The following is a 26,723-nucleotide window of genomic DNA, read 5'->3' on the forward strand; positions in this document are numbered from 1 at the left end:
AAAGCTAGGTTAATGCTCCAGTGCAGTACCAAGAGTTTGTTCCATTGTTGATAGTAGATTAAGCCAATGCCCATTGTTTATTTTGTACTGATTGTTCAGCTGAATTTTGAAGATCCTATGATATGATCCAAGAAGAGTTTCTGTGGTGTCGTGGCCAATATTATCCCATGACCCAACAATGCCAATAAAAAAGAAATTCATCACAGTTCTTGGTATCTTGATGTGTATAAAATGGCTTCCATTGTAAATGATTCCATGTTTGAGAAGCACTTGGGACATTACTGAAGGATGTAATAAGATAATATGGCCATTAAATTTGTCTCCTCAACACCTGGTTTTCCAGAGCGACAAGTGCAGTTTTGCTCGCAAAATGTGCCTGTGGTGTGTGTACACACTTCTGGTGATGGCTGTACTGGACACCATTTCAGTGAGGGCATTAGTGCACATGCAGGGTCCGCCTGCCAGAAGTATGCAGAGTATACTTGCAGCAAGCTGGTCTTGCAGGAAAGCAGTCTGAACTTTCATGGCAGCGGTGAAGTAGCTTCTGTTTGTGCTGCAGTGGAAGCTGAGATGAGTTGAGTCAGCCTGATTCCATGCTGGAAATGAGCTTGAAGCTCTGCACAAAGTCTTGTGCCAAATTGGTGCCAGACTCCTCCATACTCATTGAAACTGACCACAGGCTTTTTGGTAGGCATTTCATTTTTGCTTACCCACTGGTTTTCTTCTGTAGGCTACCCCACTGATGTCCATTTTTAGCAGAACCTCACTTTCTGTAGAGCTGGCACCAGTGGTACTCTTGTCCTCTGCCCTAGTGGGAAGCCACTGGTGCCTAGTGTCCAGTGTCCCAACAAATGCAGATTCCATCTCTAAGCTGCCCTCTAAAGTAAACACTGGAGAGAATTCCCTGCCCCCCCCCCCCCCCCCCCCCCCCCCCCCCTCCCGGTCGGGGTTGGGGGGGGGGGGGGGGGGGGGGGCGGGGGTTTGTGCAGGGGTGGGCATGGGCGGGCGCGGACCCGATCGGAGCCCCCAATTGGGTCTGTGCTGTCATTTTATGTGGACAGGCCTTAATCAGCATGCCTAGCATGACACATGACCAGAAGCGCTGTGCGCTCCCTGTGCAGATGGGGAAGGGGTTTCCTGAGTCGGGAGTACGCTCTTTCACGCATGTGTGAAAAAGCGCAGGAATCTCCCTGAGGCACAGAGGTGTCTCGAGATAAGTTTTAAGTTTTAAAAATTTTATTAAAGAAAAGAAAATTTAAGACATGTCCCCTCATGGGACATGCCAATGAACTTTAATGAAAATATTTAATTTATAAACCCTTCATGAAACCTCATCCCGCCCGTGGATGAGGTTCCATGAAAAATGCGAAGGCTGCCTGGGCTCTTCGCCTGTCCGCCAACCTTAACGTTGGACGGGCAGCTTTCTCAATAGCCTTAACTAGTTAATTAATGGCCTTAAGAGGGCTTTGACAGGTCAGCAGGTGTGCAGCCGACTCGGCTGCATGTCCACCAAACTGCAAATCTAAATGAAGTGTGGTGACGTCGGGACGCACGCTCAATGTCACCCCATATCATTTTACACCTTGGCGAGCGGGCCTCACCCCCGCTTGCCAAGCCAAAAATTCTCCCCATAGTGTCAGTATGTGAGCTGATGGCTGCGAGTGGGAGAGCAAGTGATGATGACTCGTCTTTGCTTTCTTCCTGCTCTCCACCTCTTGCTCTTCCACCACTGCCCGGTCATTTTGCAGTTCTTGGGTATCTGAAAGGAAAAGGCACAAGGGTTGTGGTGAAAGGTGCATGGGGGAGAAGCAAGAAAAGCATCCTTACATCACCTGCAGAGGGTTATGAGAGCGAGGATTAGGTGTGTCAGTGAATTTGGTACATTGTATTTGGGTAATATGGCCATTGTGGTTGAATAGTTGGCAGTGTGTGGATGTGAGCCTTGCAGCAGTTAGCGATGTAGTGTGGTGCATTGAGCAGTGTGTAAGCCTAGTGGCGCAGTTGGTGAGTTATAGTATTTCAAGATGCATTCAAATAGATTCCCTAACTTTAATCACCTGTGAGAATATTGCATCCAGATGCTCAGGATAAAACTCCTGGCAATGACCACCACAGCTATCTAGTCCCACTGCCTTCACAAAGATTACTTAATGAGTGTCCTAGCCTGCTGTGAATAGAGGACATCTCTCCTCCTCTTCACTTCCTGTACCAAGGCCTTCAGTGCAGCATTGGAAAAATCTGGAGCTGGCTCTCTGTCATGTTGTGCCAATCTTCTGCCTCTCCCATGCCAGAATTGGTTGTAGAATGACTTCCAGAACCACCTCCTGTCACAATGCACCTCCCCTTTATGTAGCGCAGGCTAGCTTTAACTCATGCTAGCCTCTCGCGATTTTACACCCTCTGCTCATTTGCAGCCGCTCAACATCACTTAGCCCAGCTACACTGCCATCATTTAATTCAGTCTGCTGCCTGGATCAGAAGAAACAGGTGCTGCATAATCATGCATTACAATCCTCACGTCCATTTTCAGGCCAGTCTAATTTTCTGGCCTGTATATTTATTTAGCCTCTTTCTCTTCATAGGTCAACCTACAGCCTGGGTCAAGGTTTATGGCTGCCAGTCAGTAAAAGTTTTGTTGTGCCTCCGGTGGAGCTGTCTATCAGGCCATTGGCCAGCTGCAAGACCGATGTCCTAGTCACAGAGGACACAGGAGAGGTCAGGTAAGATACCCAATTACAGGCACAAGATGGAGGGATAAAGATATTTTAATTGTGCTGATGTGATTGTATCATCTAGAAATCAAATTAGGAAAACATTTGCCAGCTGTTATTTCTAATTTATCGAATTCATAGAGCAATTTGCTGTATGACGGATGTTGCCATTTATGTTTGTTCAGTTTTCTAATGTGGTTTTCCATCATTTTCTGTGACATGAATATTGAATTAGGACAGTTATTTACTTTTTCTGAATGAATTATTATTTCTACTGCCAGTTGTGGTATTGTCGAATCCCATCAACAGTGTGAAAAGTTTAAAGTTTTTTTTCTTTTTGGTTGCAATACTTTTGATGATGAAGTCTTGATAAATACTTACTCTTGCATCTTTTCGTTACATTCTTGTTTCTTTACACTTTTTACTCTCTCTAGTTTTGCCTTCTGTGTCAAATTCTCCTCATAAATGACTGCTTGCTCCTTACAGTGTTCACATTTGCCATATATTTTGGATAAATTTAATAACACTTGTGAGATAGCAAAGCAGAAAATCTTTCTGTTGCTTTGCTTTAGTCACTAGTCTCATACTTTCAACAGAATGACACAATATTAGATCGTGTTTGAGGCTTTAATTGATAATCAAATTTGTTTTGCAGTAAATGAAAAATATTAATAAATAACAGTAATATTTATCCACAGTGGATGTTAGCTCCATGCAAAGGAAATAAAAGTTTTGTAACCTCATAGACCATGAGCTTTGGGCATAATTGTTAATCTGAGCACAAATTGCGCTGAAAATTATGCTAGTTTTCTGAATTGATTTTATAGTTCAGTTTTCCACTCAACTTATTTGCATAATCACAATCTTAAAATTTAGAACAAAATTCCTTGTTATATTTAGGGATGATAACCTGGTTCAGATGTAACACATTTAATCATAAATAAATAAACATGTTTAATTAAAAGTGTTCAGCCCACTACCTTTGATTAATCCAATTGTAAATTATTGATGAGAACCATTTACTAATTTCAGTGGTGTACAGTCAGTTTATTAGTAAATTAAATATTTATTAATATTTAAATACTTTTAACAGGTGTCCTTGAACTTGAAAAAAAAACTTAATTTTAAGAGCTTTCCAGAAGGGATTTTGTACTTGATATTCCACAATCGTTTGCACTGGTTTGGCAAATTGCCAAACTGCACACATACAATCTAGCAGAAACTCTACCCCTGTATCTTTATATATGTGACTGCTCTTTTTTGTTCTTAGCAACTACAGAATTGTCTGTTTAGTCAGTTTTCATTGAGAAGCTCTATTCAGATTACTTCTCTTCACAGCCACCAGACCTAATTGAAATGTTTTGAAAAGCTCCAGGCTTTTTAATTTCTCCTCTCGCTCCCACAAGTCCCGCCCGCCCCACCACCACCCCCAACAATCCCCACCTTCCTCCCCCTCCCCAACCCTGACAAAAAATTACAGAAGCTTTATGGATTTAAATGGCTGCCTCTAAACTTCAAAAAAAGCTCTCAATTTTACACATATTTGAATCAATGACACAGTATGTTTGTGTTTGAATTGCTATAATTTGTTGCTTCTTTCAGTTTGGGGACAGATGAATCATCCTCAAATCATTCTATCCATTTAAGTCAAGGCATGATTTTCAGGGTATAGCTGAGGTTTATTCCTGTTGTGTCATCACTGAATTCAAAGAGCTGTTACGATCCATGCGGTGGAACCGTAAACCAAGATAATTAAGTTTACTGAGTGACATCCCCAAATGAAGAAGTTACCAACAATATTCTAATTTTGTAGCTTTTACTTTAATGTGGATCTGAAACAATGCTAATTACACATGAATTAACAGGAAAATTATACTTTGAATAAAAGGGTAAATTTAGCTTTAAATACTCAATAGAACAAAGATAGTTTCAGAGAACCACAAGCATTCACATCACTTCCCACACAGGTGTGGCACACATAGCTACACAGTTCCACAACATGCTGTTCCTTATTCAGGCAGTGTAGGTCAGGAGCCTTATCCGGCAACAGCTTTCAAGGCAAACTTTTGTGAACTTTCACACTGTCAGATCACGACAGTCCTGATGGTGCAGCTTTCCAGAGTTCCTTTTCAACTGACCAACCAATAACACCCCGGTTCACAGTTTGGCCACTTCTGGGAAAACATCCAGCTTTTTAGTGTCTTCGAGCAATTCACACAGCTTTCTCGGTTTTAGAACATTTTGGCCACCTTGCACAGTGTTTCCAAGAGCTTCTGAATCCTTTTCTGTCAACAGAAAAAATGATCTCTTCTTTAGTTATTTTATTCTTCTCCTCAAAATAATTCCCTTGTTCTTCTTTTTGTATCTGTCTGCATCTGGACTTTCACTCTCCAGCGCCTCTGCTTGTAGCTCTGCTTTGTGTCTGGCCATACGCTGTCTGTATCTTAACATCCTTCCTGTCGGAACTGCTTGCAGGTCAAGTGTCACCAGTTTCTACTTTTCTGAGAGAGACACAATTAATATGTGATTGAATAGTTAAGTATTCTATAGTGTTTGTAACTCTAGAACAGTTGTTGTGAAGCCAGAGCAGTTTGAGATTACCTCTCAATGTGGTCTGAATCCAATTGCCAAAACTTGATTGCTGTTTTGGATCAGTAACTTCGAGCCACATTTATACACAGTCACAGTTATTGGATTGCAACTAGCTCAGGAGGGCAGAGGCTCTTCATGGTGCTGCTATTTCTTCCCCAGCTGAGTCCACTAATATCGACATGGACCAGAGATCAAACTTGGGACCAGTATAGTCTGCACAGACTAGTTACCTATGAGGCAGCCAGTGCCTACCAATTAACCCATTGGGAGCACAAATCCCACCTTCTCTGCAGTGCCAATGCCATACATGGATTCCTTGATCAGCAGATAATGACTAGCTTTAGAAGCTAATCAATAAGTCCTCCAAATTTCACATACTGATCCATAAACAAAAAATAGTCTGTGCTTAAAACAGCAGCCTTTTGTGAGTGGGTAGATAAAACAGCAGTGAGTGTGGTTATCCTGGCTTGAAGGAAAGGAAGGTTTCTATTATTGATCCACAATGGTGTGATTCACAGCATCCTTTCATCCCTCTTTTAAGTCACAGGGCAGAATTTTATGTCCTGCAGGCGGGCGCACACCTGATCCGATCGGGCATAAAATAGTGTGTGATGACGTCGGGCAAGCATCCCAATGTCATCGCCACTCTCATGTGATATTTCGGTTGGCAGGCACGCGTGAGAGTCGGCAGCGCAGCTATTCGACAATTAAGAGGCCTATTAAGGCCTTAAAAGTATTAATTAAGAGTGATTTTTCACTGTCTGTCCAACTATACATTTGGCGGGTGGATGAATCGGCCAGGCGGCCTTTGCATTTTTGAGGAAACCTCATCCACAGGTGGGATGAGATTTCTGAGATTAATTAACAGAGAAAATTGCTTTGGTGGGATTTTTATTATTCATATGTTCAGGCAAGTGAATCCTATGTGTGAAATTTTTTTCTGGGATTTTAAATTCTTTATTTTTGTTTGTAAAATTCTTCAGCTGCCTGAGGCAGCTCTCTGCCTTCTGGGGGCTTTCATGGTGCACTCTCCCATATCTGCGCAAACTTCAGCGCTCGCTCTGCTCACTCCCACACCCCAGCAGCACTGAGCCTTTCAGCGTGTGTTTCATGCTGGCTGGCTGTTAATTGGCCAGCCAGCGTGAAATTGCAGTCAGGGGCTGATCGCAGGCAGTGGGCCAGTTCCAGCTGCTCCTGGACCCGCCCACCTGAAAACAACCTGAAAATCCTGCCCATGGCCTTTGGGCTAGAGAACCATAGAACTCAGACAATGTCGCAATTGTCATCCATTATATTGCCTGTACCTTAGCCTCTAAAATGAACGTCTCCCCATTCTTTCAGGCAGTAAAGCGTTATATCCATTGACTTGCCCATCCCGAGTCTAATAAAGCTTTTCCGATAGATACCATATTAATTGCTATATAAATGGTGAGGTTGAGAAAAGTTTCATTTTTCTTTTGCTAACATTACCTGCTTGTAAAATACACTCCTGCTTAACCTTTAGCAATTTTTTTTAGACATGATTAAGTAAAACCCATGACATGATGATGGATCACAAAATGTGTTGGATTCGATTTTTATATTTTCAAGTTGCGTTTGGTATGGATGCCATCCGGTGGTTGCTGATTCTCTCTGTCCAGTGCAGATTGCAAGGCTGTATGAAATGTGACTTAAACCAAATCAATGATAAGATTCCAGGAGAGATTCTGCTAAAAGCCGACTGTTTAATCAATAAAAAAATGCCAATAATTTCTACCAAACAGTGACAGCAGATGCTGGTGATAAATGACTGACTTAACGTAAAAGAGCAAATTGATTATTTTATTTTCCACAGCCACTTATTCCTTACCTCTAAAGCTATTCATTAGCTGCTGTCAAAGGAATCCATCATAATCCACAGTGGCACTACATGGAAGATAGCTATTGTTCCTCCAGTGGTTTAAGTTGGTGAGCATAGGCTGTCTATTAGGTAGCTGGGCTGTGCAGACTAGGATAGTCCCATCTCTGAACCCTAGTCTATGGTGGGATTAATGGGCCCAGCCGGGTCAGAAATAGGGGCACCACACTTGGTCCCTGCACTCCTGGGTTAGTTGTGATCCCATGACCTCTGCTGGAAAGCATTTGTGTGTGGATTCTCAGTGGTTTTAAGATCTTAGGGACCTTTGGTGCCTTCTGCGATAAAATAGTTGGTTTAACTTCACGCTAAAACAGCGACCACATTGGTGAGTTTGACTGGAGCCTGTGGAATAAAAACCAAGCATGAGCCAACTTCCTTTAGGTGCGAGGCAGAAAAGCGGAGTGGGAAAATGATGTCCAATGTCATAATAGTGCAGGCAATTTTCAAATGGCCATAGACAGGCATCATGTCCTCTACATATGTGAATGAGGGGCCTAATGCCTGTTTAATTACTTGTGCTCAAAATTGTGCTCTTTTCTATTTTCATCAGTTCTTTCTGTAGCTTAACCAGTGATCCTTAAAAGGGCATGAAAGGGGCAAACTGAAAGTTAAGTGTTTTTCTTCTGTTGACTCCACAGCACTGTTTGCAAGGAACTGCCAATGTCACAACCTGTCCTTTTTGGGCTCACACTGAGAGCTGGTGGGTGAGAGTTTTAAGGGTTAATTTCTATCAAAAGTCCAGATTTTTCCTGTAATTTAGCAAATATCTAAAAATTACTCCTTAAGTTAAGAGAAGTGAAGTTTTATTCCAGCCTTAAAACAAGGGTATACACACCCTCTGAGAGCAGCTGCAGCTAGTTAATTAGGTAGTTAGCTTAAACTGGTTTTCAGAAGTTTGAATCCGTTTTTTTCATGGAGTCTAGAAAGAGGCCTTCCTCAGTGCATTTTTGATTTGCTCTGAGAGCTAGTGAGTAAGAGAGTTTTAAAGGTTAATTTCTATCTAAATTCAAGTTTTTTTCTTTAATTTAGCAATTAATAAAAATGGCTCCTTAATAAGTTAAGAGAAGTGAAGTTTTATTCCAGCTCTAAAAACAGGCCTGCCTCAATGCTGCTTTGCCTGCACTGAGAGTGCAAAATGGGAGCTTGGTGAGGGAGCTGCTCCTTTCTTTTTCTACCTGTCTTCAGCCTCCAGTAGCTGGCTCTTACTTTGGTACAGGGGAAGAAGCTGATTGGTGAATAGCTGGTAAGTTATTCTATTTATTCTAATTGTAATAAATAGTATTTAAAGTTACGGCATGGTAGGTCAGCTCGGCCGAGTTGAATGTATATCCTGCGGTACGTGGGAAGTCATGGACATGTCATCTGCAGGAAATGTCACTGGCTGCTGAAGCTTGAGCTCTGGGTTTCAGAACTTGAGTGGCAGCTGGAGTCACTGTTGTGCATCCGTGAGGCAGAGAACTACATGGATAGCACATTTAAGGAGGTGCTGTAGGTTACGAATGTGCAGGCAGAGAGGGGATGGGTGACCACTAGGCAGTCTAAGATAAAGAGGCAGGTAGCACAGGTATCCTCTGAGTCTATCTTGCTTGCTAGTTGATTTTCCATTTTGGATACTGGTGAGGGCGATGGTTCCTTAGGGGAGTGCAGCTAGAGCCAAGTCTGTGGCACCATGAGTGGCTTAGCTGCACAGGAGGGTAGGAAGAAGAGTGGAAGAGCAATAGTGATAGGGGATTCAAAAGTTAGGGGATCAGACAGGCGTTTCTGCGGCAGTAAACGTGACTCCAGGATGGTGAGTTGCCTCCCTATTGCAAGGGTCAAGAATGTCACAGAGTGGCTGCACAACATCCTTTTGGCAGGGAGGGTGAACAGCCAGAGGTTGTGGACCACAATGGTACCAATGACATTGATAGGAGGAGGGAGGAAGTCCTGAAAGCAGATTTTAGAGAATTAGAAGGAAAATTAAAAAGCAGGACCTGTAATCTCAAGATTACTCCCAGTGCCAAGTGCTCGTGAGCATAGGAATAGGAGGATTGATCAAATGAATATGTGGCTGGAGAACTGGTGTAGGAGGGAGGGCATGAGATTTTTGAGGCATTCGGACTGATTCTGGGGCAGGTAGGACCTGTACAAGGTGGATGGGTTACACTTTAACAGGACTGGAACTAATAAATTGCAGAGTTTTACCAGTGCTGTTGGGGAGAGTTTAAACTATCTTGTCATGGGACTGGGAACCTGAGGGGTTAGCTGAAATTGGAAGGAAGTAAAGCTGATAATGGGAAGTAGAAAAGTAACAAGTGAAATTAGAAGGCAGGTGAAGCAAAGGTGAGCATCAACTAAGCCTAGAATATGGAATTATGTCAGAAAGACAAAGTTAAGGTCACTTTACCTGAACGCATGTAATATTCACAATAAGGTAGATGATTTAAGGGCACAAATAGAGGTAAATGGGTATGGTCTAATTGCTATTACATGAAGATGGCAACATGGTGACCGAGACTGGGAAACTAAAAGTCAGGGATATTCCACATTTAGGAAGGACAGGCTAAAAGTAAAAGGAGATGATGTTGCACTGATAGTAAGGATGGGTCAGTACATTTGTAAGGCAGGATGAACAAAATGTGGAATCTGTTTGGATGGAGCTAAGAAACAGTATGGGGCAGCAAACTTTGGTAGGAGTTGTTTATAGGCCATCAAACAGTAGTGGTAGTGTGGGGCATGGTATTAACCAGGAGATTAGAGAAGCATGTAGCATGGGTAATACAATAATCATGGGTGAGTTTAATCTGCATATAGACTGATGAGTACTAATGCTGTGGTAGATGAGTTCTGGAGTGTGTTAGAGATGGTTTTCTAGAGCAGTATGTTGAGGAACCGACTACAGAACAGGCTATTTTAGATCTAGTATTGTGTAATGAAAAAGAGCTAATTAATAATCTTGTTGTAAAATAACTTTTAGGGATGAGTGAGCATCATGTGAGAGAATCTTACATTATGTTTGAAAGTGAGGTAGTTTAATCTGAAGCCAGGGTGTTAAATTTGAACAAAGAAAATTATGAAGGTATGAGGGGCAAATTGGCTGAGGTGGATTGGGGAAGAAAACATTAAAAGCTGTTATGGTACATAGGCAATGGGTAGTCTTTAAAGAATTATTATTTAGTTTACAGCAACTATACATTCCTTCAAGACACACAGAACTAAAGAAAATTCAGTCAACCGTGGCTAACAAAGGAAGTTAAGGATTGTATGAGATTAAAAGAAAAGGACTATAAATTTGTCAGGAATATGAGTAAACCTGAAGATTGGGAGTATTTTAGAATATAGCAAAGGATGACCAAGAAATTGATAAAGAAAGAGAGAATTGAATATGAATGTAAATGAACAAAAAATATAAAAATGGACTGTAAAAGCCTCAATAGGTATGTTAAAAAAGAAACGTTTGGTTAAGACAGATGTGGTACCACTACAGGCAGAGTCAGGAAAATTTATAATGGGGGATAGAGAAATGGTAGAGAAGCTAAATGATTACTTTGTGTCTGTCTTCACTGAGGAAGAAACAAGAAATCTCCCAGAATTCAAAACCGAAGGGACTAGAGAGAATGAGGAATTGAAGGAAATTAGTTTTAGTAAGAAGGTTGCATTAGAGAAATTAATGGGACTGAAGGTTGATAAGTTCCTGGGACCGGATATTCCACATCCAAGAGTGTTGAAAGAGGAAGCTGTGGAGATAATGGATGCATTGGTGACAATCTTTCAGAATTCTATAGGTCCTGGAATGGTTTCTGCAGATTGGAAGGTAACAAATGTCACCCCATTATTTAAGAAGGGAGAGAGAGAGAAAACAGGAAACTACAGGCCTGTCAGCCTTACATTAGTAGTCGGGAAAGTGCAAGAATCCATTATAAATGATGTGATAAATGGACACTTGGATAGTAATGATCTAAGTGGGCATAGTCAACATGGATTTAGGAATGGGAAATCATGTTTGACGAACCTGTTGGAGTTTTTTTCAGGATGTTACTAATAGAATTGATAAAGTGGAGTTGGTGGGTGCACTATACTTGGATTTTCAGAAGGCTTTTGATAAACTCCCCCACAGGAGATTGGTTAGCAAAATTAAAGCACATAGGATAGGAAGCAATATACTGGCATGGATTAAGGGTGGGTTAGCAGGCAGAAAGCAGAGTAGGAATAAACAGCTCATTCTCACATTGGCAGGCTGTGATTAGTTGGGTACCACAAGGATCAGTACTTGGGGTCCCAGCTGTTCATAATATATATCAATGATTTGTATGTGGGGACTTGTAATATTTCCAAGTTTGCAGATGACACAAAGCATGGTGTGAATGTTTGTTGAGGAAGATACAAAACAGCTACAACAGGATTTGGACAGATTTAGTGAGTGCGTAAGAACATGGCAGATGGAATATAATGTGGAAAAATGCGAGGTTTCTACTTTAATAGGAGGGACAGATATGCTGACAAGTGCTTGGGCCCTGATGGATTTCATCCTAGGGTCTTAAAATAAGTGGCGAGTGAGGTGGTTGATGCATTGGTTTTAATTTTCCGAAACTCCCCATAGTTGTGGAAGGCCCATTAGATTGGAAGATAGCAAATGTAACTCCATTATTCAAAAAGGGAGGGAGACAGAAAGCAGGAAACTACAGGCCAGTTAACTTAACATCTGTCATAGGGAAAATGTTAGAAGCTATTATTAAAGAAGCTATAACAGGGCACGTGGATAAGTTCAAGGTAATGAGGCAGAGTCAACATGGTCTTGTGAAAGGGAAATCATGTTTAACCAACTTATTGGAGTTCTTTGAGGAAGTAACATGTGCTGTAGATAAATGGGAACTGGTGGATGTTCTGGTAGATTTCCGCAAGGTATCTGATAAAGTGACACATCAAAGGTTATTGTGGAAAAGAAAAGCTCATGGTATGGGGATAACATATTGGCATGGAGAGAAGATTGGCTGGCTAACAGGAAGCAGAGATTAGGCATAAATAGGTCTTTTTCAGGTTGGCAAGATGTGGTGTGGCACAGGGATTAGTGCTGGAACCTCAACTGTTTACAATTCATATAAAGGACTTGGATGAAGGGATGGTTGCTAAATTTGCTTATGACACAGAAATAGGTAGGAAAGTTTTTATGAGGACATAGGAGGCTACAAAAAGACATAGATTAAGTGAGTGGGCAAAGATCTGGCTAATGGAGTATAATGTGGGAAAATTTTAAATTGTCCATTTTTGCAGGAAGAATCAATGAGAAGCATACTATTCAAATGGTGAGAGGTTGAAGAGCTCTGAGATGCAGAGAGATCTGGGTATCTTAGTGCATGAGTCCCAAAAGGCTAGTATGCAGCTACAGCAGGTAATAAAGCTAATAGAATGTTATCATTTATTGTGAGGGGAATTGAATACACAAGTAGGGAGGTTATGCTTCAGTTAGACAGAGCACTAGAGAGACCCCATCTAGAGTACTGTGTACATTATTGGTCACCTTATTTAAGGACGGATGTAAATGCAATAGAAGCAGTTCAGAGAAGGTTTACTAGGCTAATACCTGGAATGGGTTGGTTGTCTTATGAGGAAGGGTTGGACAGGCTAGGCTTGTATCTGCTGGAGTTTAGAAGATTAAGAGGTGATTTCATTGAAACATATAAGATCCTGAGGGGTCTTGACGGGGTGAATGTGGGGAGGATGTTTCCTCTTGTGGGAGAATCTAGAACTAGGGGTCACTATTTAAAAAAGGGGTGGCCCACTTAAAATAGAGATGAGGCAAATTTTTTTCTGAGTGTCATGAATCTTTTGAACCCTCTCCTGAAAAGGCTGTGGAAGCAGTGTCTTTGATTATTTTTAAGGCAGAGGTGGATAGATTCTTGGTAAGCAAGGGGGTGGTAGGTTATCGGGGGTAGGTGGGTTGCAGGTTTGAGGTTACTATCAGATCAGCCATGATCTTATTAAATGGCAGGCTCGAGGGGATGAATGGCCCACTTCTGCCTCTTGTTCATATGTTCTTAAATGGTAAGAGATTAGAAAGTGCTGATGTACAAAGGGACCTGGGTGTCCTCGTCAATAAGTCACTGAAAGTTAATCTGCAGCAAGCAGTTAAGAAAGCTAATGTTATGTTAGTCTTTATTGCAAGAGGATTTGAGTACAGGTGTAGTGAAATCTTGCTTCAATTGTATAGAACTTTGGTTAGACCACATTTGGGAGTGCTGTATGCAGTTTTGGTCCCCTTATGTTTAAGAACGATATTATTGCCTTGGAGGGAATGCAATAAGGGTTTTGCGCCTGGTATGGCAGGACTTTCCTTTGAAGAGAGATTGGGGAAACTAGGCCTGAACTCTCTCGAATTTTGAAGAATGAGAGCTGATCTCATTGAAACCTAAAAAATACTTAAAGAGATAGACAGGGTAGATGCAGGTAAGGTGTTTCCCTTGGTTGAGGAGTCTAGAACCAGGGGAAAACATTTCAAAATAAGGGGGAAGCCACTTAGGACTGAGATGAGGAGTTTTTTTTTACTCAGAGTGTTGTGAATCTTTAGAATTCTGAACCCTAAGAGGACCATGGAAGTACAGTCATTGACTATGTTTAAAGCAGAGATTGACAGGTTTCTAAATACCAGTAACATAAAGGGATATGGAGATAGTGTGGAGAAAAAGGCATTTAATTAAATGATCAGCCATGATTATATTGAATGCTGGAGCAGGCGTGATGGGCTAAATGGGCTCCTCCTATGTAAAGGGGAAACTGGAGAGCTGACCAGTTTGGGTCTCTTTAGAAACCCTTCCCCCCACCCCAGCTCCCATTTTGTTTTCCAGCTAAAAACAAAAAAACTGCGGATGCTGGAAATCCAAAACAAAAACAGAATTACCTGGAAAAACTCAGCAAGTCTGGCAGCATCGGCGGAGAAGAAAAGAGTTGACGTTTCGAGTCCTTATGACCCTTCAACTGAACTTTATGAGGACTCGAAATACCAACTCTTTTCTTCTCTGCCGATGCTGCCAGACCTGCTGAGTTTTTCCAGGTAATTCTGTTTTTGTTTTGTTTTCCAGCTGACCGTTCAAGCTCAACACAATAGCATTCAGCTTTGTCACTCTGCCTAAACCCGAGCTGATCTTCAAAACCTGGAACAAAAACAGAATTACCTGGAAAAACTCAGCAGGTCTGGCAGCATCGGCGGAGAAGAAAAGAGTTGACGTTTCGAGTCCTCATGACCCTTCGACAGAACTTGAGTTCGAGTCCAGGAAAGAGCTGAAATATAAGCTGGTTTAAGGTGTGTGTGTGGGGGGCGGAGAGATAGAGAGACAGAGAGGTGGAGGGGGTTGGTGTGGTTGTAGCGACAAACAAGCAGTGATAGAAGCAGATCATCAAAAGATGTCAACAACAATAGTACAATAGAACACATAGGTGTTAAAGATAAAGTTGGTGATATTATCTAAACGAATGTGCTAATTAAGAATGGATGGTAGGGCACTCAAGGTATAGCTCTAGTGGGTTTTTTTTTTTATTTTATATAATGGAAATAGGTGGGAAAAGGAAAATCTTTATAATTTATTGGGAAAAAAAAAAAGAGAAGGGGGAAACAGAAAGGGGGTGGGGATGGGGGAGGGGACTCACGACCTAAAGTTGTTGAATTCAATATTCAGTCCGGAAGGCTGTAAAGTCCCTAGTCGGAAGATGAGGTGTTGTTCCTCCAGTTTGCGTTGGGCTTCACTGGAACAATGCAGCAAGCCAAGGACAGACATGTGGGCAAGAGAGCAGGGTGGAGTGTTAAAATGGCAAGCGACAGGGAGGTTTGGGTCATTCTTGCGGACAGACCGCAGGTGTTCTGCAAAGCGGTCGCCCAGTTTACGTTTGGTCTCTCCAATGTAGAGGAGACCACATTGGGAGCAACGAATGCAGTAGACTAAGTTGGGGGAAATGCAAGTGAAATGCTGCTTCACTTGAAAGGAGTGTTTGGGTCCTTGGACGGTGAGGAGAGAGGAAGTGAAGGGGCAGGTGTTGCATCTTTTGCGTGGGCAAGGGGTTGTGCCATAGGAGGGGGTTGAGGAGTAGGGGGTGATGGAGGAGTGGACCAGGGTGTCCCGGAGGGAGCGATCCCTACGGAATGCCGATAAGGGGGGTGAAGGGAAGATGTGTTTGGTAGTGGCATCATGCTGGAGTTGGCGGAAATGGCGGAGGATGATCCTTTGAATGCGGAGGCTGGTGGGGTGATAAGTGAGGACAAGGGGGACCCTATCATGTTTCTGGGAGGGAGGAGAAGGAGTGAGGGCGGATGCGCGGGAGATGGGCCGGACACGGTTGAGGGCCCTGTCAACGACCGTGGGTGGAAAACCTCGGTTAAGGAAGAAGGAGGACATGTCAGAGGAACTGTTTTTGAATGTAGCATCATCGGAACAGATGCGACGGAGGCGAAGGAACTGAGAGAATGGGATGGAGTCCTTACAGGAAGTGGGGTGTGAGGAGCTGTAGTCGAGATAGCTGTGGGTGTCGGTGGGTTTGTAATGGATATTGGTGGACAGTCTATCACCAGAGATTGAGACAGAGAGGTCAAGGAAGGGAAGGGAAGTGTCAGAGATGGACCACGTGAAAATGATGGAGGGGTGGAGATTGGAAGCAAAGCCCCTTCACTTCCTCTCTCCTCACCGTCCAAGGACCCAAACACTCCTTTCAAGTGAAGCAGCATTTCACTTGCATTTCCCCCAACTTAGTCTACTGCATTCGTTGCTCCCAATGTGGTCTCCTCTACATTGGAGAGACCAAACGTAAACTGGGCGACCGCTTTGCAGAACACCTGCGGTCTGTCCGCAAGAATGACCCAAACCTCCCTGTCGCTTGCCATTTTAACACTCCACCCTGCTCTCTTGCCCACATGTCTGTCCTTGGCTTGCTGCATTGTTCCAGTGAAGCCCAACGCAAACTGGAGGAACAACACCTCATCTTCCGACTAGGGACTTTACAGCCTTCCGGACTGAATATTGAATTCAACAACTTTAGGTCGTGAGTCCCCTCCCCCATCCCCACCCCCTTTCTGTTTCCCCCTTCTCTTTTTTTTTTTCCCAATAAATTATAAAGATTTTCCTTTTCCCACCTATTTCCATTATATAAAATAAAAAAAAAAACCCACTAGAGCTATACCTTGAGTGCCCTACCATCCATTCTTAATTAGCACATTCGTTTAGATAATATCACCAACTTTATCTTTAACACCTATGTGTTCTATTGTACTATTGTTGTTGACATCTTTTGATGATCTGCTTCTATCACTGCTTGTTTGTCGCTACAACCACACCAACCCCCTCCACCTCTCTGTCTCTCTATCTCTCCGCCCCCCACACACACACCTTAAACCAGCTTATATTTCAGCTCTTTCCTGGACTCGAACTCAAGTTCTGTCGAAGGGTCATGAGGACTCGAAACGTCAACTCTTTTCTTCTCCGCCGATGCTGCCAGACCTGCTGAGTTTTTCCAGGTAATTCTGTTTTTGTTTTGGATTTCCAGCATCCGCAGTTTTTTTGTTTTTTTCAAAACCTGGACCCAGTTCACCATCCAAAGCATTTTCTGCCTCTTTTATAGAAAATTGCCTGGATATATCATAACCACAAGAAACAAGAGGAATCATTTTTGGAAAATTAATGGTGTATGAATCTCCTCTCAGTTATCAGCAGTGGCAACAAGTTACCAATTGTAACCTGTTTGGCAACACTCAGTTTGCATTTTGCCAGACCACTGCACCCCAGAAATTTATTTTTGATATCCTTCCAATAGATTATCGTATCTAATTTTAACAATTAATTATAATTACGGAATGGTGGTGAAAGAACTCCCCATTCAAATAAATTGCAGCTTGTTGTCCTTAGAGTTTTAAGTTAAATGACTTTCATTTTACAGATGTGCATCTGTCCAGAAGGTTGTTAGCAAGAGGCACTGATGATTGTTTATACTGCTTCTTGTCTTTTCGAGAACGCCTCTTCTATCGTCCACCAATTAATGTGAGGTTACTGGTATCAAAAAGATGTTGTTACCAAGTGAAGGGCTTAAGGTCACTCTTCTAAATACAAGGTCTCGTAAAAGAATCAGTGGCTCACATCTCCTTGGCTCCCCAAAATACATTGTAGTCTAAAATGAAAAGAATGGAGTGCAAAGCGATGATTAGCACACTGCAATTTCAGTGCTCTGTGGTAAACAATGATAGGATATGATTCTTCATTTAATCGGCTCGTTGATTTCCATCATGCCATTAAAGAATTGTTGGAATCAGCACCAAGAGCCACTCCTGGGGGAAAGGAAACCTGAAACAACCCACGTAACATTAGTGAAGAACATCCTTACTCGGTGGACATCAGGGGAAAAGCTTGCCCCTGTTGTGGGGGAAGGGTGGGAGAGAGCGGGCTGGCTTCCGATCGGCGCCTCTTGGTGGGGGAGCACCACCATTTTACATGGGCGGGCCAGTTAAGGCCCACCCAGCGTGACATCCGCCAGGAAGGGAGGATTCCCTCAGCCGGGAGTGTGCTCTTTCGCACATGTGCGTGGAAGAGTGCACAGATCTCCCTGAGTCGAGGTGCTGCCTCAGGGAGATTGGCTCCATTTTGAAACTTTTAATAAAGGAGTTTAAAAACTTTTCCTGCCATGTCCCCTCATGTGACATTGTCACATGAGTTAGGACATGTCCATAACTTTTATTGCAACCTTTCATTAAAATTTAAAAACCCTCATGAAGCCTTATGCCACCAGTGGATGAGGTTTCATGTTTTTTCTGAAGCCCGCCATGGCTCCTGGCCTGCCCGCCAACCTTAAGGTTGGATGGGCAGGTCTATTCATAAGCTGAATTGGTTTCTTAATGGCCTTAAGTGGCAGTTAACAGGTCGGTGGGCGCACAGCCGAGTCGGCTGCGCACCTGCCGACCTGAAAATGTAAATGACGCGGGGTGACGTTGGGAATTTCATCCGACGTCACCCCAAGTCATTTTATGCGTTGGCGTGCAGGTCCTGCCCCCTGCTTGCTGACGGAAAAATTCTGCCCCAGCAGTTCAAGTAAAAGTTCCACCGTCATCTTCTCAGGAGTGGCAATAGGGGTGGTGTCAAAAATGCCAGAAACTAATCAAAAGTATCAACTTCTTAATCTGCATTGTGTACTATTTTTCTTTTTTAAAACATTGATTTCTCCCATAAAAGCCAGCCTAGACAATGAGCAAAGCATGACCAACAGTTTCAGAAGAACTGGCACAGACCCAAAAGTATTGACGACTCAAAAACAGCCTATGATGTATGAGAGCAAATAGTTTAATTGAAAAAGCAGTTGGACATGGGCTAGTATTTTAAGCTGTAAGGCAAAATCAGTGTTCCTTCATTGGTATATATGGGAAAATAGCTACAAAAGTACATGAATGTTTATAATGTTTAAAAAGAATAGTGTTCTCTATTTGCTGTTTGACAACAAACTGCCCAGGAGTAGAGTTTCCACTGTGAATTGATGGTCATGTCTCTTATTCTTGATATACTGTAGCAATTTTTATTTCTGATCCTCCTAGGTGATTCTGATGTTGCAGAGTAATGGTAATGGAGCAAGTGATTGAATGTAGGTATCGCTGCCATATTCTTACACATATCTAATCTGGGACACCTACAAGCAGTCAAGGTCTCTCATTTGTTATTGAGAGTTTGATTTCATGACCTGGATTTATATGCTTGACTTTTCGGAGCTTTTGTAATGTGAAATGCTTCTTCTCTGTCAGTCATTCTAGCGTGTAAGAACAATAGGCAATTTCAATACAATTAACATTGTTCACATAGGACTTAAGATCACTTACTTAGTTTCATAAAAAAATTATTATGTAATGTAGAGTTCCCTTTTTTTGAGTATCTTGCTGTGGCAGTTTAACAGTTACACGCTGTCAGACAGATGTTGACACAGGCACTGTATATTATGAGAACATAAAATGCACACCAAGAACCGAGTAGAATTAAATAAAGTAGCAATCATTTATTAGTTTTGTGATTCAAACCTGCTTTTCCTCAGCCCAGATCACCAATACCACAACTAAAATGGCAAAATTTACTGGTTACTTATGGTGATGGAACAAGACACGGAATCTTTCACAATAGAGGGATTAGTGAATGCTCCTTCTCATCCCTCCTGCCCCACTTCTCTTTTGCCTTTCCTCCTCTTCTCCTCCTCCTCACCACCCCCACCTCCTTTCTTTGCAGTGGCATTCAAAAGATATCTTTCCTTTACATCTATTTTCCATAGAGAGAGCTGCTGGCTGCAACCACACTACACTATTTTGTCCTGTGAATTTGTTCCTGATTTCACCATTAGATGTTTCAAAACCTACTTCTGGCTCTCCTAATTCTTGTTCCGGGCATCAGGGGCTGGATGGATTTTGGGTTTTGGGTCAGGACCCCAATCTTGGGCTCAAATGGGAGTTCGGATCTGGCACTGTGTGGGGAAACAGTCGCCTGGCAGCGATTTCCCCTGAATTGGTCAATTAATGGCCAGACGACATGCAGCCCAATTCAGAAAAGCCGGCTTGGCTCTCAAAGCTGGAGGCCAATTATTGCTCTCTAGCAAAGTAATTGCTGCAAGCCTGCTGTTGCAGGTGAGAGAGAGAGAGATGGCATCTCAAACTTAAGCTGCCTTCTTGGTAACATTTATTTTAAAAATGGACACAGCTGCCTGGCCACCAAGGTGGAGGGGGAACCCTTCCCTGTAGCAGGTGGAAAGGGCCTCAAAGTCTCCTTGAAGAACTGGCCCCCTGGTCTGCCAGAGGCTGTCTGCAGAGGCAGCTGGCCTAGATTCCGACACGAGGTAGGGGGCCTGCAGGCTGAATGAAAAATTCCAGTCGGCCTCTGTTAATTGGATTTAATAGGCCATTACTCACCTTAATTGGCTGCCTGCTGCTTGTGGATGGCTAGCCCTTCTGCCCCCTTTCTTTCCCCAAAAAAGTGGTCCGTGGGTGATGGAAAACTGGCACTTCGGCCAACAGTGCAAATTTAGTGCCCACCATCTCCTGAGACTGTAAAAGGCACTATACAAAGACAAATTTGTCATTCCTTTATCTCAATTGGTGTTCCAGGTCATTGATGAGGCCAACAGCCTAATCCTGCAACACAGCAGTGAGTTCATTTCAAGGGTATTTAATTTGCTCTAATGCACTTTGAGATGTCCTGTGGTTGTTTAAAGGTTTTATCTTTTTAAAAATTTATTTCTTGACTATTCCCACCTGTTTGGAATGCTGCTGTTTTAAGGATAAAGCTGTCTGGGGCTTCCCATGTATAAAAGCCCTCCACCTATAGAAAAAATTGGATTTAATAGGCCATTACTCACCTTAATTGGCTGCCTGCGGCTTGTGGATGGCTAGCCCTTCTGCCCCCTTTCTTTCCCCAAAAAAGTGGTCCGTGGGTGATGGAAAACTGGCACTTCGGCCAACAGTGCAAATTTAGTGCCCACCATCTCCTGAGACTGTAAAAGGCACTATACAAAGACAAATTTGTCATTCCTTTATCTCAATTGGTGTTCCAGGTCATTGATGAGGCCAACAGCCTAATCCTGCAACACAGCAGTGAGTTCATTTCAAGGGTATTTAATTTGCTCTAATGCACTTTGAGATGTCCTGTGGTTGTTTAAAGGTTTTATCTTTTTAAAAATTTATTTCTTGACTATTCCCACCTGTTTGGAATGCTGCTGTTTTAAGGATAAAGCTGTCTGGGGCTTCCCATGTATAAAAGCCCTCCACCTATAGAAAAGCTTGCCAGCTCCTGCCCATAGATAAGGCTTATTGTTCCCGCCAATGGTTAAGTCAAAGCCATAGGCCTGGAAGTGCCTTTCTACACAGTTAGTGTGCACAGGTTAGTCTGCATGCTGTGTGGAATTAGGAATCCAAAAATAGCAGGGGGAGGAATTATAAAGAATAATTTTAAGAACAGGCAATTTAATTTTTTTCAGAACTGATCATTCTCTGAAATGGTTGCAGATGTCCTAGTTCAATGAGCTCCAAGTTAAAACTCAACTATGTACATTCCTTTTTGGGTGTACTGCAGGGAGAAGAGCTAAAATGCCTTTTATTTATTTAGCTTCTCTGCAGAGTTTACAAGGAAACATCTCAGCCAGCATACATTGTTTTAAGTGATAAGTAAAGAGATCATAATTCAATCGTGCAAGAACACAGTCATTTGAACCAATACGACAGAACCTTAATGCAAGATTTATCACTGCAGGGTAATAAAGGGATTAATAATGAGACTTCAAAAATGCTTTGAATTCCCATTATTGATCCTATTTTAATAAGGGTTGAGAGGGCTGGCAGAACAAGTGGTTACCAACATGTTACAAACCCTTGCAGTGTTATTAACAGTTTATTGATTTTCGCACTGTAATTTTGATACATGTGACTCAAGGGAGACAACCAAACTGTAATTGATTATTGCACCTCTGATTTAAGGGGCAAATGATTGCTATCTTCCAACAGCCATTTCAGCATGATATTTTTGCAAACACCTATCTGAACATTATTGGTGATGCACCAATTGTTGCACCATTGCAAAGTAATCTATCAGATGAGAGATAATCTAGCATATTGCAATCTGGCAATGAGGTGACAAGAGTTGAGGAGGAAGATGGAGTTACTCGACTCATTACTGTGACCGCAAATTTATTACTTCAATTTGAATATTTAGCACCAGCATATTTATTTTAAAAAAAACATCAGTTATAAATCCAGAAGTCAGCGCTTGTCAATTTAGTTTTACTTAAAACTGCACGTTTAGAATATTCTTAACCCCCATGCTTCAATTTGTTAATAAATTGCAAACAAGTGCCTCCACTTACATGTAAACAATTAAATTTCATATTTCAAACAACCATCGTATTAGTTATGATGATATACACAATGGGGTGTGAGCTTTTTTAAAAATCATGACCTATGCTAGTGGCAGTCACTTACAGTGTGGGTCTTCGGTAGCTCACTGTCATCACCATTTACTGGGATTTGGCCAACAGCCAGGAAGCTCTGTTTTTACTACTTCTTCCTGGCCTTCAGTCTTCGTGAATTGTGTTACAAACGTTTTCAGGTTGCAGACAGCTGGCCAAGATCAGGAGCCAGCTTCAGTAGCACAAACCCATCTTAAATTGGGTTATAACTGGTTAAAAATAAACAAATACAGGAACACAAATTATTTTGTTGGTCGGTTCCAATTAGAGATTGCTTGTGTGGAGATTGTTTCAGACGTTATTGGACGTTTTATATTGCACTGAGGTGTAGAAAAACATTTCCCTGTGTGCCAAAAGGAGGAATGTACTTATATTTATGAATTGTGAACATATATTTCATGACTTCAAAGTGTTTTACAGCTAATGAATTAATAAGCACGAACATAGGAAATGCAGCAGTTCATTTGTGAATCGCAAAGTCCCACAAACAGTGATGCAATAATGACTGGATAATCTGTTAGAGTGGGGCTCATTGAGGGATAAATATTGGCCAGCAGTGTAATGTAGTGCTGCAAAATCAGGTGCCAGTTCTTCATAAACACGTTCACTATGGTCCAGAAACTGATGAAAAATAACGAGTGACATACCACTATTAACATACAAAATGGCTAGCAAATTCAGAGGATGAGGAAGTATGGCATGACTTGACAATCTTCCAGAACTTGTTCATTAATTTATGCTGCTCCACCATTTACTTCACACAAACACTATCTCTCTCTTAGCTTCCACATTAGTTTTAAAAACTTGCTGGTTTGCACATTAATTGCCCATTAAATGGCCTATAGAAAGTTACACCTCATAAGTGACCTGTTGAAACTTGCTAAGTTTATGACTGCCAAATAGCCTCTCTAGTGCAAAAAGTGAACAATTTAGCTTGTGGCCTCTCAGTTCATCAAGTACTGAATTATTATTGGAGATATTAAAAATGTGAATTTTTAAACTTCCTGTCGTAATTTTTTTTCTTGCACTTGCAGCAAGTTATGGTGGAAGTAATTTTTGAGCTGAAGAGTGCAGGAAATAGTCTAATTAACTAAGCCTACAGCATAAAATGTTCCACTCCAGTAAGTTCCAGCTCAGTGTTGTTATAAATGAGGCACTGAGGAATTGCTTCCCCAGAAGAATCATTTATTTTTAAGAACTAAGAAGAACACTCAACTTTTTTGAGATAATGTCCTGTATAAACATCTCTCTTATCAAGACGGTTTGACATGAAAACTATTTTTCCTATCTGCATCACTTGCAAATATAGTACACATCTAAGAGAGAGCCCTTGGGGAAATTGGAGCTTACTGAAAGCTTAGTACTAATGGAAATACCGCTAATCAAAATGCAAAATTGCACATTCTACTATTCAATGTGCTTTCCTGGTAAATGGCACATTCTGGTCTGATGAGATGACACACGCTCTTCAGTATTAACAAGACATCTGGGAAATCCGGTATCATCCCCCTCTCTGCTATCCAGAGTGGTGGCCACTAAAATAAATAGCTTTGATGCTAACTTGGAGTCAGTTTGCATTCAGTTGGCAATCAGACAAGCACTGACGGTGTGTCCTAGTTGCTATTAGTGTTTCCCACTTCTACAGTGTTAATTTGCAAGCCAGCAAGTTCTTTGACTGAACCGTATGTGAAGAGTTACTTAGCTTAATGGTTAATGTCAGGTAAAAGAATATGCTAATGATCTCAGACTGCCTCAATACTGTGCAAATAATCAAGATCATGTTAATGCCTGCAGTGTTAAATCAATAGCAAGTCTAAGAGACTCATTAGTGATTGATACTCTTAAGGCTTCTTGACAAGAATTAACATACACGGGCCCGATTTGTGGGCCCCTGTAAGTCTTATCAATGGTTGTCAAATCTAATGTGTGTTATCAACTGTTGCCTTTTGCTATATGTCCATTCAATAAAAAGCTGATGACATTTAGCCAGCTTGTTATGTCCCTGACCTTTCAGCTAAATTGATTAATATATCCAAATTAAGGGTATTTGAGGTTTTTTTCACAAATATCACACCAGCAATGGCGTGCAGTGAATCTTACAGTGATATGAAAAAATCTTTAGTTGCAAGTCCTGCTTAAAGCAACTTTTTTTTCATACTTTGACTACATTGCGAGACTTATTTTACATTGTTCCATTTGTTTTTATCCCACCTTCTTCAATGAAGTGATAACTAGCTGTAGTTTATTTGTCTTGGTCTACTGTGTGCAGAGCTCCCATACTCTTGGCCCCCATTAAATAACCTCAAAAGTGTTTTCCTGCCTTGTGCTACCCATTGAAGAACTTATTTTTAGGGACAATCTCCTTCATTGCTGTGTTTGATTCCTCCCTCCCCAAAAAAAATGTTCACAATACAGCAAATATGTTGCAGCTGCAGAGCACGTGTCTCCACATTTTATTTATATTTTTACATTGTAATCTGATTTGTTTCAAATTTTTAAAAAACGGAGTGGAGTGGTCAACGTCAACTCTTTTCATACGCATGCTGAAAACACACTCCAATTTTTGTGACAACTTACCACTTGACATTTTTCGTTTATTACAGTTGGTGAGATTGAAAACTTTAAGGCTGGTGTCACACATCTTAGCCTTGTGTTGCAAAGTTTATTCAGAAGGAAATTTACCTAGGATTAACTACTCCTCCTGTTACCTGAGAATAATACTTCTCTTTGATATATGTCATGCTGATTGCCCAGTGAGATCCAGTTTTGGGATGTGAAATTACATTGGGAATGAAAGGACCAAAGATTGTAAGGAGAAAAAAAAATGAGGATTGGGATTGTTAACATTGGCAACTTCCCCAAAAAGGCACAGGATTCTTTTTTGTGTTTTGAAAAAAGGGAAGAGGGGCCCTGATAACAGTGCAGAAGAACAATTCATGGGGGACATTTGACAAATATCCATTAAAAGACAATTAGGGTAATAGTGGCTCAGAAATTGCTGAAGTGGGGCATCTTATGGCTAGTAATTTAGATTTTTTAACTTGGAGTGTATTATTAATGCAAGCTGATAATGAGGTATCTGGGCCATTGTGAATGCCGGGTCTGATGGCCTAATTCCTTTACCATTGAAAATTAAGGGTAAATTCGAAAGAATCTTAAGAAAGGAAATTGAATCTCTACTTAAAAAAGGGAAAAGAAGCGCATGGAAAGAGAAGGGGAGTGAGGCTGATTAGTGTTCTTTCAGAGAGCTGACACGAGCACAGTGGATCAAAGATGACCTTCTGTATTGTATGATTCTATGAGAAAGAAACAGAATGCATGAGAGAGCAGGATATAGACTGAATTCAAGTCAAATTAGATACAGAAGGCGAAATAAAGAGAGGAAAAGAAAGAGAGTGGAATAATCAAAAACTAAGTGCCAGAAACATAAAACACAAGAAACAGGAGCAGGAGTAGACCATATGGCCCATCGAGCCTACTCCGACATTCAATACAATCATGGCTGAACTTGGAATTTAACTCAATTTTCCTGTCCGCACCCCATATTGCTTTGTTCCCTGAGAGACCAAAAATCTGCCTATCCCAGCCTTAAATGTATTCAATGATGGAGTATCCACAACCCTCTGGGGTAGAGAATTCCAAAGATTCCCAACCCTTTGGGTGAAGTATTTTTTTCCTCATCTCAGTCCAAAATGATCGGACCCTTGTCCTGAGATTGTGTAAGAAAAGGAATGCAAGAAAAAAAGTTAAATTTAAAATCTTTTGAACAGTTTATCTGCAGGAATGATAATCCACAGTTTCACTGTTTCATTTCTGGGCCTCCGAGATTTAGGGTGGAATTTTCCGTGTCCGCTGGCATCAGGTGTGTTCGGTAGCGTGAGCGGATAATATGGCAAGAAGGCCAAAAATCAGTTTCACAACATTGTGAAACCAGTTTGCAATTGTCCGTTCTGCCTGTCAATGGCAGGCCGCATTTCCCATCATCGGATGTTGGGAACTTCATTTTAATATGTCTGTGTATCATTAAAGGCCAGCCAGCCAGAATCATTCCACTCCCTGCCCTCCACGTGCTGGATTGTCTGTCCATATAGGTGGGAAACCATGCTGGTGCAGAACACGTCTTGACAGGTGTGACATGCAGAATTAAAGACTTACTGCCAGGGCTTTGCTCACATCTGAGGAGCAGAAGATGCTGGAGCCCGACAGCAACAGGATCGTGGGGGAATGTCCATGGCATGCTGGGTGGATTCTCATGGACATGGCTCCACCGCAAAGCAGCCCACGGAAGGTGGAAAGATACTGTTGAGGGATGATGGTCGGGGTGGAGAGAAGGCCCAGCTGTGTTTGGAAGAGGAAGATGTACCAGTGCGGTGGGGGGGGCGGTGGGGGAGAGGAATGTCTAGGATCTATTCGGAAATGAAGAGGTGTCGGGTGTTTGGGGTGGGGTGTGGTGGGGGGCGGGGTGGGGGGGGGGTGGTGGTCGTCAGGTAGGGAGTGCGGGGCGGCAGGGGGGAACGGAACAAGGGTGTCGGGTGGTAAGGTTGTGGGGGTGGAACAAATGTGCCGGGGCGATGAGGTTGTGGGGGGGTGGG

General features: G+C 42.0%; 1 protein-coding gene across 3 annotated transcripts in view; it reads left to right on the top strand.

The window, feature by feature from the left end:
• Positions 1 to 26,723, top strand: part of LOC121280872 (astrotactin-2-like) — a 1,734,361-nt gene that overhangs the window by 827,359 nt on the left and 880,279 nt on the right. For all 3 annotated transcript variants that reach the window (XM_041193192.1, XM_041193193.1, XM_041193194.1), the window contains one exon: positions 2,583 to 2,720. In XM_041193192.1, coding sequence (XP_041049126.1) covers positions 2,583 to 2,720 — 138 coding nt within the window. The remainder of the gene's footprint in view (positions 1 to 2,582; positions 2,721 to 26,723) is intronic.

The sequence above is a fragment of the Carcharodon carcharias genome, chromosome 8 (assembly GCF_017639515.1).
Source record: "Carcharodon carcharias isolate sCarCar2 chromosome 8, sCarCar2.pri, whole genome shotgun sequence".
Taxonomy (NCBI): Eukaryota; Metazoa; Chordata; class Chondrichthyes; order Lamniformes; family Lamnidae; genus Carcharodon; species Carcharodon carcharias.